General features: G+C 33.2%; 2 protein-coding genes across 2 annotated transcripts; both read right to left on the bottom strand.

Annotated features, from left to right (window-relative positions):
• Positions 1-96: 96 nt before the first annotated feature.
• On the bottom strand, positions 97-5,606 carry LOC143907038 (uncharacterized). The gene is made up of 4 exons (XM_077423529.1): positions 4,289-5,606; positions 3,093-3,628; positions 2,059-2,768; positions 97-1,794 (listed from the first exon to the last, which is right to left on the bottom strand). The coding sequence occupies exons 1-4, from the start codon at positions 4,301-4,303 to the stop codon at positions 686-688; spliced, it is 2,370 nt and encodes a 789-aa protein (XP_077279655.1). The 5' UTR covers positions 4,304-5,606; the 3' UTR covers positions 97-685.
• Positions 5,607-5,849: 243 nt separating this feature from the next.
• On the bottom strand, positions 5,850-14,845 carry Ir8a (Ionotropic receptor 8a). The gene is made up of 16 exons (XM_077424224.1): positions 14,212-14,845; positions 13,724-13,876; positions 13,327-13,530; positions 11,321-11,487; positions 10,990-11,181; positions 10,578-10,748; positions 10,230-10,427; positions 9,648-9,869; positions 8,838-8,937; positions 8,377-8,554; positions 7,983-8,166; positions 7,717-7,838; positions 7,486-7,633; positions 7,227-7,396; positions 6,719-6,840; positions 5,850-6,488 (listed from the first exon to the last, which is right to left on the bottom strand). Exons 1-16 carry the CDS (start codon positions 14,288-14,290, stop codon positions 6,211-6,213), a joined length of 2,688 nt encoding a protein of 895 aa, XP_077280350.1. The 5' UTR covers positions 14,291-14,845; the 3' UTR covers positions 5,850-6,210.

Here is a 14,845-nt window from a genome sequence, read left to right as displayed (position 1 = left end):
ATTATATGAATATTAAAAATGCATATATATAGAGTGTAAAAATTAATTATCCTTGAGAAAAGCATACGTAAGTCCAATTTGAAATTGTCGATTAATTTTCACTGCTCTATAGTTTCTTTTCACGGCTTTTAAAGACTGTATTCTTGATGTATTCCGAATATAAAATATCATAACTAGAAAAACAGCTTCTAGACCATATGAAATTATTTTGTATTTCGAATATTTTTATGCAAACAAGAAGTGGGGATAGAGAGGTTTGTACGAAAAGTTGAAAACTTTAAACACAGAATTTTTCAATTTTAAATATTTCGCAAGCATCGTCAAGTCTGTTTTTACGACTACTAATTACGACATCAGACTCCATTAGATGTTTAATTAGAAATAATTACGGCAATCGCGATATTAAATTCGTGATGCAATGCTTTAGCAAGCTATAATTATATAAACTAAATAATTACATTGCATCGATAAGTATTTGTTTAATTATAAATATCAAGTCATGTATACTCAAATAAATTCTAAATGCTATAAACTAGATAACGAAGATATAATGCTTATAATATTCTCAAGTACAATGAAAACGCGGGAGTAGAATGTTTTGTACCGAGAAATTTCCTATTTGAAGATAAAGGGTAACGGGATACGTAATGATAAGAAGAAGCAATAATATAGTGCCAACGAATGCCTAATTATCATTATGGCTGGAAGCTACGATCTCGTCAAACGCCGCTTCGTGTTCCGAAGTACTAAACATGTACGCCGGAAGAGTTAATTTAAGGACCTTGTCGTATTTAGCTCTTGTTTCCGACGTGTAATCATACGGTTCGGCCTCCTTCGACTCCTCCGCCGTGGCCGTATACGACGCTTCGTCAGGATATTCATTGTCCGGCTTCTCCAGTCTGACATAAGTATTTCTGCTAGCTGACGCGCTGGGCTCCAAAGACTCTACCGCCTTCGTTTTCCTCGAGCTTGTAGGCTTGAAGTCGCGAGTATTTCGCGACGGTGCGGCATCAACTTGAAATTCTTTCGTCTCGTGAAACACGAACTGATCCTTGTCAGGTTCGCGTCCGGTGACAAATGCGCATTCCTCTTTCTGAAAGCCTTCGTCGTCGACGCACTGGTAGCAAGTCATTTTATCGCGCGTGATCTTTTTACACTTGGATCGATCCTCCTTTCGAAAGTTGTGCATGAACTCTTCGATCTCGGCCTTCTTTTTCACAGTGTCCAAGTATCCGGCGTCCACTCCTTTCTTGCCTTCCGCATCATCCTTGGACCTTGTTTCATCCGCTGTCGAAGCTTCGTAAGTTTGTCCTGGAACGTATTCGCCGTAAGACTTCTTCGTAGTCTCGGAACTGTCCGACGGGTGCTCGTCTTCGTGCGACGTTTGCTCGGATTTATCGTTCTTTGGATTGCCAAACGAGCTGGATTTACTATATGAGTAGAGCTTGTCACTGGGCTGATACGAGTACGAACACTGTTCGAAATCGTTGCCCGTTTCCGGATCCTTGCAAACCTTGCACGTCGTCGAGTCCTTCTGAATCGTTTTACAATTATCCGCGCCGATATTTTCGGAGTAATGTTCCGAAACAGGTTTTGAGGAAGGTGTCTTTTGGCTTTCGTAAGATTCGTGGTCGTCGTCACGCGATGGAAATTGATAATCACTCGATTTTTCGGGAATAGAATAATCGCTACTGTAGTCGGATGAATCGTGAGATGTACCGTCGGACTCATTCGGGACTTGAGCTTCTCCGGCTCTGTCGGATCTCCGTGGATAAGTAAAAGGTTCCGATTTCTCTGTAAAATCAGTTCGTATTATGTAGATACATACATTCTCTAAAATACCATTGCAGTAGAAAATTTCTATAATTTATAAATCGAACAATTCATCCTATAGCTGTATCCGTTTGCATAAATAATTGATCAATTATTTTAATTCGCGAAGTTTTCTTGTGAACATTAAAATAATTACGCGAAATGTTATTCGAGAAAATAAGTTACTTAAAAAAAAATTTGTTGAACCGTGTATAATTTAGGAATTAACATAAAATAAAAACTTACCTGAATAATCATGCGTAGACTCGGAGCTCTGCGGATAATCGTAATTTTTTGATTTGTCCAATGTTTGAGTATTGTTTAAATCCCGAATGGATTCCGATTTCTTATCCGGATATCCAAAGCTTTTCGATCTGCTGTATTTATATAACTTATCGCTGGGTTGATAATTATACGTGCATTTTTCATAAGTACCGCCTGTCTTCGAGTCTTTGCACACCGTGCAGGTCTTGGAATCCTTTTCTATCTGTTTACAATCTGCTGAAGGAACATCCTGTGCTTCTTCTCGTTTATCCACTGTCGAGGCCTTCTCGGAATAATCCTCGGTAGGATAAGAGTATTCACGAGGCTCTACAGTACTCGGACTACGATCTGTTTGCTCATTAGACTCCTCGTCATCTTCGGAATGAGAAGTTGACTCGGGACGTTCGTCGCTATCGTTTTCCCGAGGTTTTCCAAATGAACTGGATTTGGCATAGGAGTACGCTTTCTCATGTGGCTGCCGTACATACGAGCACTGCTCGTATTTGCCATTGGTCTTAGGATCTTTGCACACCATGCACACCATGGAATCTTTCACGACCTTGTCGCATTTTTCTCCCTTGTTTTTGTACGCAGCCGGTACGTCATGACTGGCATCAGTGAAATATTCATCAGTGAACCGGTAAGGACTCTCTAATTGTCCATAATTATTTTTATTTCTTTCGAAATTGGACCTACGATAGTAAATAATAGTAATAATGGTAATAATAGTGATAGTAGAAATTAACTGGGTGGATTAAGTTTCTTTTAAATTTCAGTTCAAACGTCTTATTGACGCCGTGCACTTGACACACCTTTTCTTTATTTAAAAAAATATATATATATACAATTAAGTTCCGAATGGGGTAAGACTTTTCGAACACGTAACTATAGCATCATAAATATTGAATTGATAAAATTGTCCTTTCAAATGCAAATATTAAGTTTTAATAAACTTTCGATAAATTGTCGAGTATGACATTTTTATGTGCGTTCGAAGAATACTTTAATATCATTACCTTCGATATCTGAAGCCAGCAGGCGCGGATAGGTAACGTTCTACCTTCGTATTAGCGGATGTGCTCTCTTCTGGATTACTACTATATAAACAACGTTCGTATGTGGATTTAGTTTTGGGATCCTTGCAATTGTAGCAAGTCGTAATGCCTTTCCTTGGTTCGCCATTCTTTCCGGCCGATTTCACCTTAATCTCTTGACAATGCGCAACTCCAAAATTAGGAGTCACTTCCTTGTACCTTGTGGAATCTTTGTTAGCGAACGCATAAAATGGAATCTTTTTCAAGTTTTTCTCTTCGATGGGCTCTTTCTTAGTAATCGGGAAAGGTTCAGATGGACTTGCGGAATAACCTACAGGTCGATCTTTAAATCCATAAAAATTATAATGAGGCAGAATCTCAGAAGGAGCACTCTCGTAAACCTCATACTGCTTATACCAAGGATGCGATGTACTCTCTGGGCTCAAACTTTTCGCACGCTCGTACTCATAATTTGCACTCACGTGACAAGTAATTAGAGCTGATAACGTTAGATATATCTGCAAATGTATATGTATAAGAAAATATTTACTTGATTTATTCAAATAATAATAGCAATAAAAATATTAATTTTGTTTAGTAGAACAATAATAAATTCCTAGACATTATACATGCAAAATATCCTAAGAAATAATCTTATGTACCTTTTTCCCGCTTGAAGTGTTTATCACTACGAACAATAAACGAATAACTTATTTTATATTTTATATATATTTTAATGGTAAAATAAGTTTGACGAGTATTTTGAAAAATTTTCTTTGTCTAAAAAAAATAAGACAAAAAACAACTGCAAATTTTGTATCTTTATAATTATATTATATTATATATAATATATATAGTATAATTTTTTATTAGAATTTGATTCTTCTCTTTTCCTCATCTTTCAATTATTTTATATATAAAAGTTATCAAAATACTAAGCATTTACGAAAAATATATTCTGATATAAAATATAAGATATTTTGTTGCAAAATAACAATTTCATTGAAAATACTTGTAAAATAATGAGATAAATTAATTGATGTAAAAAAACAATTGCATCTAAGAAAATATATATACAATTGCACGTACAAGCGAAAGAAATGTCATTGTGCGAATACAATTAATTAAATGCAATATTGAATCTATATTTCATATACAAACATTTTTCTTTCACTTACCTTACAGCAAGCCATTTTCGAAGACCATCGATCGTTTTCTATGGAACTCGCGAATGGATTTGTATTTTCGATTCCAATAGGATAACCACGATCTACATCACTTTCTCATCAAGTGATCTCGTCTTCGTGTGAAAGCCTTTATATTGACTTGCGGTAAATAACAGTTTATTCCCTACCTAGCATAAACCTTTATTCTTTTGTTAGAAAAATTCACCAACCGTGACGTGCTCCGATCGAAGTGATCGAAACAATCGACCGATTACCTAAACTACTTTTGCTTTTATATTTACGTAACTCGGCGCTCGGCGCTTACAACGAAAACCAGTGAAAATAATGAGATTATAGGATATGTACAATTACATCGATGGAAAAAAAAGATAGAGCAATGCTTTTACTAATAATGAATTCACAATCACAACCGTTTGGTTTAAAGCATTTACATTGTATTTAGATATACATTTTGATAATTTATCATGTATCATAATATAAAGAAAATTACAATCTCGCTTTTGTATAACTATAAATTCATCAATATGAATTAATATTTGCGATTATTATTAACTGAATATTTGCTTAAGAAACGACAGATTTATTATTTATCAGCAATGTTAAACTATAAATGATTAGACTCAAATAATATTTTCGAAAATTTGAACAAAATAATAAAAAATAAAAGTTATATTAAATTGTTAATTAAATGAATATTATCGTTTTTGCCTATCCTTATGCTTAAGAACCAAAGCTATATACAATGTGAAAGTATTCGTGCGGGATCATTGACCGTGCATAACATTGTAAATATTCCCGTGCAACAGTTTGTCAAAATACATAGTATACCACCTAAAAGACATTATACTTATACAAGCTTCTTTACTCGCGTCAAATATGTTGTAAAGATAAAATTTTCATTTGTTATTTAGTATTTGTTATAAGGTCTTTTGTGCGATATATCAGATACCGCGCTGTCGAATTTCTTGATGAAATAACAGGTAGAGCATTTCATCTTTTGAATGTTTTTTTTATTCGAATCTGTCGTCTTTATTATTCTATTCTGTGTGAAAGCTAAACTAAGGTCATTACCCGGAAAGACCGTGGCGACTTTAGAAGATGTTTCGTACCTTACTCAGGTAGAACAGCAAGTCACAATGAAGTCAAAATAATGTCAAAATGACGATTTTTTATCATTTTACCATCATTTTAACGTTATTTTGACTTTATTATTACTTGTTGTTCTACCTGGGTTCTGGGTATCTTGGATTTTGACAAAACATGAAATTATTTCTAAAAGATAAGACAACCAGAGAACATTAAAATGCTAAAAATTACTTTGTTTTTATTTTTAATAATCTCAAAGAAAAAAAATAAATAGGATGGATATTTATTTAATATTTTTTAAATGATATATATATATATATATATATATATATAAACATTTTGATAAAAAGCATTGTATATCCGTTTTTAATAAATATATATTATATTTAATTAAAAACGTTGACTAATTCAACATTACATGATCAGTGACAATTAATTAATATTGAATTATTTTAATATAACAAAGCATAATATTTATTTATCAGTGTAACGGGAACACAGTTCAAACATATATAATTTTGAGAATTTTATGTCATACAATTTTTAACAAATATAAACAATCATTTAAATTCAATTTTCTGCACGATATTTTATTAATTAACAATGATTTTATAATGAAACAATATTGTCTAAATCCAACTAACTTTTGACAAATACACTAATCGTAATGCGATTAATTCATCTTAAAATCTACTTATTGACTTTTGTGATAGATTCTAAGTGTTAAAAGTGATTATAAAAGGAGAAAACTCTGAAAAACATATAAGGATTAGCCAGAAATGATTTGCGAGTCCGTAATACGATGGATCATCGAGTGAAAATTTGGTTCACTCTTTAGGGAAATGCCGTGGATAAACAGAAATGTGTGAAACACGGGGCATGTGGCTAAGCTGTTTGCCAAAAAGTGCGTCAGTAGGCGCAGGCTTCATTTGAAGCTTCGATGCGATTTTCTGCATGATCTTGTCGTTCTCGGTATCCTTAATCGTCCTTTTGTCGTTCGGCTTTCCTTTCTGAGAAGCGCCGCGTTTGCGATAGTAAAGAACTTCACCGGCCAAAGTGATCATCGCTAATGCCAGTCCAAACAAAGTCGCAATAAATACGCCTCCTATATATAAAAATATTAGTTAGATATAAAATTTGAGTCAATTAGAAAAAATAAATATCAAATATATTATAATAATATAATAGCCAACTGGAATATTATTATAATTGTTTCGAATAATAATTTTAATTAAATTTATGTATATATATATATATATATATATCTTTTTTTATGTTAATATATTATATTTATATAATATCTAATCTAGTAATGTATAAAAAATGACAACGAACCCAAACTCTCTAACGTAATTCCCTCGTTGTCATCGGAATTCGGACATTGGGCTTTCAACGTTTGATTCCAATACTTGGCTGCCAATGTCTCAAAGTATCTATCTTTCTGTAAATCGAGTATCCTGAAAGTAATATTATTTATGTCGGACATTTGTCGCATAAAATGACGATTTCGAGAAAACAATATTACATTAATGCATAATCTGTGCTGCTTAATCCATTCTTTCCAAATATAATCATTAATCTGTAGGTAATACATGAAAAAATTTTTTGCTGTATGGATTGTTACTATAAGTATGTACATATCATATTTGCTGTTCTAGATCTGTCAACTATAGGTATTTACAATTGTATGAAAACTTTTGAGTTAGAAATAAGTTAACGGCAATAAAACATACAAATATATACACACGCAACTACAATGTGTTAACACGATAATCGAAAGTATTTAATAGGAAAGTGAATGAATTAAGCGCAACAGAAAAATAGAAAAAAATCGATCAAAGACTTTCTGCTTATTTCTTCCTGCAAATGACTGCCTTGCTGCACGGCAATAGCATACGGTTGCTCGGCAAATACTTCGCCTACTTCCGTTAAATTGCAGTTCTTCGTTACTTCATATTTTATCTGCGACGAATCATGAATGAACGCAAACTCGGCATTTTCGCTTTCTATCACCTGAAAAATATCGGATGCACTCCAACTAAATATTTACTGTTGCGCGCGTTTCGCAATTTCTCAAGATTTTTCTTTTTTTCTTTATGTACCTTCTTGAAACCATCCTCGGTAGTCTTGACCGGTCCGACTTGAGTAATGGCTTGCAAAATATGACCGTATTGTTCCTTTATCGGATAATCCCAGACGCGGTATTCTACTTGATCGCTGGTGCTATTTAATGTAATTTCTTTCCATACTCTACAAAAAAGCAAGTAATATGCATAATATTGTTGATCTTAACTATATATATTTCATAGGAAAATGACATTCGTTTTACACACGTATAAAGCTTATCTTCGGCATTTTTCATGTTTATGAAATATTGATGAGCACTAGAATTGGCCAGAACGGTATAATTTATGCGTGATTGCCTTGCCAATTGCTCCAATGATTGCACAGGTGACTATGTAATGAAACATACACGAATATTAGAGCGAGGGGAAATAATATGTTCTATTAGAAGATCAATATTTTGAGCAGTTTCTGCTGTCTGAATTAAATAAAAGAAAATCTCCGATAAATATAATGTGTAATAAGAGAGATATACCTGCATTCTTTCCACAGTAAGGAAAGCAGCTAAGTTTGCAGTAAAAGTCGCAAGCATCAGTACAACGAACAGCCAATAAGCTGCAACCAGTGTTCTGCTTGATAACGCTTTTGGAGCTTCGCCACCGCCCTGCGGCGTAAAAGATGTCAATGCGAACCAAAAGCTCTCCTTTAATGTGAATTCTCTGAAAAGTATAGAATCTGCCTGTTAGACGCGACAAGAAGGGAGAAGAAATATAAAATTTTCCGATATATATATTAAAAGTCAAATTACTGTCCCGCTAAAAATATGGTAAAATACATTTAATATGAAACAGCTGCACGTGTTAGTTTGTAATATATAGTATAACAGAGAAAATAAGGCAGCAAAAATAAAAATATTATGAGATACATACCGACAAGGATAGGGGTAAAGTCGTTTATTGTTTCTTGCACTGTATGGTGAATATTTATCTAATATCCAAATCATGATACCGGTCAAAGTTAAAGCTCCCACGATACTTAGCCAGACTTCCAGTCTTAGTACCGTCATGAACTTAAATAAGGATGTTTTACGGACTGGCTTTCTCATTACTTGAAAATAAAAACTAACATAAATTATCTGTTCCATATTCAATTATCTACGTGCATCTTGAGTTAATCCCTCCCCCCTCCCTTCGCCTCAAATAGAGCTTGTATCATAAAGTGAAAAAAAGAAAGAAAAACAAATAAAATAAGAATCGGAATGTACTATTCACTACTAAAAAAAAAAGAACATAAACGTTTGTTAAAACACGCTACTATTTTATTTGCAAGTAATATTTATATATAAAATACAACGCGTATTGTATTATAAAAAAAGATCTAAATTGCTTACCGATTAATATACCGGACTGTTCAAAATAGGGTGCAACAAAATCGATGACTTCTTCTCGCTCCGACGTCATTGTTAATGCCGCCACAGCAATATCAATTTCCTATTAATAAATAAATACACTTGCTATAGTCAGAGAATGTTGTCAAAAGTTACTTAAACTTTTAAAGGGACGGTGTAGTGGCAGTAATTACCGACATTTTTTTTAACACAAAACTTTGAATTGGCTTTACGGAATTGAAAAAACTTTTTTACAGAATTAAAGTACGCGCACACAAAAACGGAGGGCGCTGCAGTCGATTTTACATCGTTTTCGGATTTGCACAATTTTAGAAGACCGAAACTATTGCTAATACTGTAAATATTGTATATACGAATACTGACATTTGCACTGGTCTAAATATTTTTTAGTTTAAATAATTTTTTTTTTTTAATTATTAAACTATATAACTGCATTGTAATAAAAATAATAGAAATTATTAGAAACTACAGTTAAAACTGGCTTATACGTTCTACCTGTATAGAACAGTGTTCTAAATTGTATATATACCTGTATTCCGATATACATTGTCAGCGCTAAAAATCTATAGTATAAGTGCATTCTAGATTTTCAACAGAATATCGGGAAGCAGCTAACAACAATAATAAAACAAAGTAAAAAAAAATTCCTACGTTCTATCAATTTGAACAAAACTTAGCATTCTTGAAGCGATTATTAATTGCAAATGATTCAAAGTGATATTGAAAGAAAAGTGATATTCAAAGAAAAACGTGTTAAATGTGAACAGAAAATTTTGAAAAAGTTAGACATACTCCTTTAGCCAGATCACCTATCAGACCGTTCCATTCGCCATTAGGCAATTTTCTGCCAAACTCGTGATCTTCAGGGATAACAAAATCGTAATCGAACTGCATCTCCTCGGATAATTTTCTCACAAAATCTATACAGTAACCTCCCCAGATTTCCTTTCCGTCGGCGTCACGCATTTCTTGGCCTGTCACTGGGTCTTTCTTAACTACGGTCCATGGTACTGCCTATTCCAGATTAATCAGAACAACATTAAATTAACTTTTGCTACCCTCGCGTTTACGTGTCTCTTGATGAACTGGGTGAAATACAAAAATAATTCTGGAAACTATATGAATTATCCTCCACATATAAATAAAGTTATAAATTAACTTACGTATACGATTAAAAGAATAATTAATTATTAAATTAATTTCAAATTAAATAAAATCAACGATAAAATTAACAATGCATCTGATTATCGTTTAACGTTACAAAATACTATGAGTATATAATCATTTTGTAATTATTTCTTGTCTAAATGTATAACGTTATTTCTTCTTGATAGAACGCAACGAAACGAAGCTTTAGCGAAATGTGGTTCTTACCGGTGCCGTTCCAATCCGGAAGAATCGCCTGGCTGGTTCTATTTTCCTCCCGTCTGCTTCTTTAATTTTTGTACGTCTCGTCCAAGTTGCGAGCGCATCTACATAGCCATGACTAACCGATTGTAACTCGATTTCTGCCTTGTAAGTGATCATCGCCTTCTCTGTCAAATATTCGAAAGTGTCGTTACTGTCCAATCTCTAGAACGTAGACAAGTAGACTTATTTAGGCACATGTTTTTAATTACCTTTGCGTTTAATTCTAAATAAAAAATACTTTAATATAAACGTAATATATATGATTTAGACAGACTTTATTCTTTTAACAAATTTCACTTTGGCAATACTTACTGTCATTAAAATTTTGTTAAACGTTTCCGCTGTAACGTTCGAAGCTGAAGTGGAATTAACGGGTTTATCACACTGACCTGTCTTTGGAGTTACACTTACACCTGCCCTTTGAACATCGCTCATCAAACTTACGATCAAGCCGATCAAACGTTTGAAATAATATGGGAATATCTAACATAACATAACTTTTTAATCGTTTTAAAAATCTTTTCTATAGATTATAAACGCATTTATTGGAAAAGAATATTTTTCATAATAAAAGAAAATACAAAAGAATTTACTTCAATATTCGCCAATACATTAATTACATTAATGACAGCTTTCATATTTGCTAGATAATACATTTTTTCGTATAAGATAGCAAATATTTGCTGAATAATTCCATAAAAATTTTCATCTTATTGAAACTGACCTTAAAATTTTGGGGGCAGTTGCAGGTCACGTCACCCATTAAACGACAACAAATGTCAGTCTTCATATTAAGAACGGTGAATGAAACATTTAACTGAAGATTACCGGTAATATATCGAAACTCGTGATAATTATTGTCTGTAAATACTAAATTCCAAATACCCTCCCTTCTAACGAGTCCTCCACCAATGGCCTGAAAAATTGTTTCCACTGTTATACCTGTTTACACTTAGACACAAAATGTGTTTTAAAGATTTATAAAATATAAACATTCAATTATCTTATAGGGACAATTAATTAAAAACCAACACCGATACAAATAAATCTCTCACCGTTTTAAACAGATCTTCCATTTTTTGGGTGCTAGCATAAATGACATAATAAGACGGTGACGGTCGCATACTCCGTATTTTCGACACAGTTCTTTCCGTCAATTCGTCGATGACCACCAATCTAATTATCGAATTTCCGATAAGATAATAAAGGCTCTGATTTAGCTCTAAAATCATTATTACATCTGATGTAGTCAATGTTAAAAAATTAAATTGTCTAGTTTTTATTTTAACAATACTTTAACAACAAATAACTTTTTCTGAAACTTAAAGAAATAGGGCAATTGTTTCTGACAGACTTTTATGCTATGTACATTAGTTTGAACACTAGCGAAATATCATATTATTTATTGGAAAAATAACTTTGAGAAATTCGGGATTAAAGTTGCAAAAAAGCTATATTTTAACGTAATTCGTCACACTGCTCAATTTTGTTCTTATCCCTAAAAAGAATTGTTTTTTACAAATACGTCGGATACTATGAAAGTAGAGATTCTTTTTTAAGATCAAGCCGTTAGATTTATTCAAAATGAACTATGTTTAGACCATTTCAGATAGACATATACTAGATTCGATCAATTGATTAGATTAAATCTTGTGATTAGGCAATTCCGTTTTATTTAAAATAATCCAGCTGCATTTTTTGTGTTGAGGACAGTAACGAGCAACATTGAACATGTTTGAACATCATATATGATGTATTTTAATATCTGGTTTTATTCGTTTAGCTCGGCTGAGTCTCTGCATTATATTGTCATAGCAAAGAAATTCAAAATTAAATAATCCGTGATTATCTACATTCTACGACACTTCTGATATCCATTTTGAAGAAAAAGATATACCATGGCAATCAAAAAGTTTCTACTGACATCGGATAACTCTGACTTCAACAGAATTGTCAGCTAAAGTGACATTGTTTATTATTATTTTTGAAGAAAATTTTTTAAAAGAAATACTTGAGAAAACGTGCTTTGAACAGATAGCATCGAAATGTTGAAGCCATCAGATTTTTTCAAAAGAAACGCGTGGCTAAGATAAAGCACTAACTATATTTTCTTATGCGATACATGGAATTGTCGAAGTTCTACACTACAGAATTGTTTGAGATTTTGTCAAAAAGCAAAGTTTGCCATCAGATTATCCGACTATCTCTCCATTAAACTTCGAAGAACTTCGAAAAACTTCACGTACTGTATAATAAGTTGCATTAGATTCCACGTAAATTCTATATATAATATATTTAAAACGGAGCACAGATCAATATATAATAGATTCGTTAAGGAATATGATGCAGCGAAATCAGTCAACCAAATTGGATTTCTTTGAAGAGCTCGATGACATTACGATTGAATCATACCGCCATAAACAAAAACTAAGTCAATTACTCAATGATCTGCTATAAAAGAATGAAAAAGAGCGCTTGCAATTTATTTATCCAAGTTGAGGATATTAACAACGCTATTTTATCATGGTACAATCCTTTGCTTATATCCAAAGTAAAGAATGTTTACTTAAAAGATTTTGCGAAAATCATATGAACTTGCAAGTTGATACTTTCTAAACGTATTAGCGATATATTTATCAACTTGGATAGCTCTAAAAAAAGAAAGAAAAAGGGAGGTGGGGAAGAGAGTGGAGTTTCATGTCAGAATGAAACGAATTTTGACCACCTATATAAAACTATTGAACTATTCTATTATTAATTTTTCCATCATTCTCTAAGAATTGATGTACGAATAATGGCTGACGCAAGTACAATAAAATATGGATCAAGTTCTTTTGAAAAATCATAACGTGATAAAGCATTTTTGAAATTATAAAAAAATTGCGAGAAATGACTTTTTCCTCTGATACTTTTGATTAAGCTACATAATTTGCAAAAGAAGATACTATGTGCAATACAGAGTATATACAATAGTATACAATAGTACAATAAAACAAGTTGTGCAGAATAATATTCACGTGTAGCATCAGCGTAACGTAAATAATCGCTAGTCCGTGCGCACCTCTTTCATCTTCAAAGATCAAACCAACGTCCGTTGCGTTTTTCATAATCAAAAGATCATCAATCGCTTGAACGTATGGGCATATACTGCAGTCGCCACGTTTGTATACTATTCCCCTCTCATCCGCGACATTTCGCAGTTTATCCCAACCTGTCCACGTCATATCTAGTATGATACTTATTCCTTTATACAGAACGGCGCAGACTGTCGGGAAAATAAAGAAGGATATTTTTGAATTGTGCAACCCACCTCATTACAAAAGATTACTTTCTAATAGTAAAGAATAAAGAAATGGTTTGCACACTTTGCACATACGTGCATGTAAAAGACAACAATACTTTGAAAGTAAAAAGTAAAAATTGGATAACAATATTTTCTAATTTGTACACAAGAATACCTTTCTCGAAACTCGCGTCTACGTTCTCGCGATTCACCATGACAGTAGAAACGTGAACGGTGATCATATCATTAGCGAAAATTCGTTCTGCCTCTGGAACCGCGTCGTTTAATATGCCCAAAATAGACGAATCGGATTCCTCTATCACGACCACTTGGAAATAAGAAAGAAGTATCAGCCTCGTTAATCACATCGAGGAGAATCGTCACTATTATTGCGCTTTATTATATTTTTTTATATTTATAGACTATACTGTTTTTAAATTGTTATTTTGCAACGAAACAGATGTATCCATTGGTTTAACGTTAGAAGTAAAAATTATAGAATTATAGAAACCTAAGAGAGAGAGAGAACAGATCTTGTCAAACGTAATATAGGCAGACAAATTGGTAAATACAGTTGAAAGAAAAAATGAAAAAAGATATCTCGTTTGTACATATATAATGTATATTATACTAGCTCCCGCGTGTAAACTACTTTGTACTTACCCAAATCCATTGACGTTTGACAAAGCACAAATGGCAGGAAGAAAACGAGAGTCAACATGGACGACGTTCTCGTTGACATAGCGAAATGGAGTAAGGTCGCACGAATGAACGAGGAATACTTTTGTCTCGTTTCGGCCAGCAGGTACCAGAACAATGTGATATGAACGGCATGGCGCAATGAAGCGACTATGGTCACGCCTGCGCCGATGCCAGTGGCACGACGTTTTGCTTATGAATATTATATATCGGTACCCATCGAATCTCTCGTGAATCCTTTTTTCCTGCCCAGCACGACCATCGATTTATCGCGCGCGGTACGTAAAGTCCGCGTGCACAATTCTGCGTCCAGGTCGATGAGTATCAGAAAACGACAGATTCGGTTATTCATGTATGCCCCTTAAGAATCACCGCAATACTTTCAACGGATGTGATTTCACTTCCAGATTTCATTAGATTTCTATTGTTATCTAACATATTTTTGCATCTTTCCAGTAGACAAATGATAACGTTATCCAAATTATATTAATCCGAGGCAAATCAAGCACAATTATTGTCTATTTGTTGTCACAATGATTATTCTCGTTTATCACATAATCGATGTCATTATCAACAGCGACAGTTAAAAGAGCAACGA

The sequence above is a fragment of the Temnothorax americanus genome, unplaced genomic scaffold, assembly GCF_048541705.1.
Source record: "Temnothorax americanus isolate GAGA-0224 unplaced genomic scaffold, ASM4854170v1 Scaffold8, whole genome shotgun sequence".
In the NCBI taxonomy this organism is placed as follows: domain Eukaryota; kingdom Metazoa; phylum Arthropoda; class Insecta; order Hymenoptera; family Formicidae; genus Temnothorax; species Temnothorax americanus.
The sequence above is the reverse complement of the archived record's forward strand: the minus strand, read 5'-3'. Positions and strand labels throughout refer to the sequence as shown.

What these genes read in the sequence shown, in the direction of transcription:
- LOC143907038 (XM_077423529.1), bottom strand. An exon ending in GCTGGCTTCAGATATCGAAG is followed by an intron (nt 2,769 to 3,092) that starts GTAATGATATTA and finishes TTACTATCGTAG; the next exon opens with GTCCAATTTCGAAAGAAATA. An exon ending in GTCTACGCATGATTATTCAG is followed by an intron (nt 1,795 to 2,058) that starts GTAAGTTTTTAT and finishes CTGATTTTACAG; the next exon opens with AGAAATCGGAACCTTTTACT.
- Ir8a (XM_077424224.1), bottom strand. Translation starts at nt 14,290, where the DNA reads ATGTCAACGAGAACGTCGTCCATGTTGACTCTCGTTTTCTTCCTGCCA. An exon ending in TCAAACGTCAATGGATTTGG is followed by an intron (nt 13,877 to 14,211) that starts GTAAGTACAAAG and finishes CTTATTTCCAAG; the next exon opens with TGGTCGTGATAGAGGAATCC. An exon ending in ACAGTCCGGTATATTAATCG is followed by an intron (nt 8,555 to 8,837) that starts GTAAGCAATTTA and finishes TTTATTTTCAAG; the next exon opens with TAATGAGAAAGCCAGTCCGT.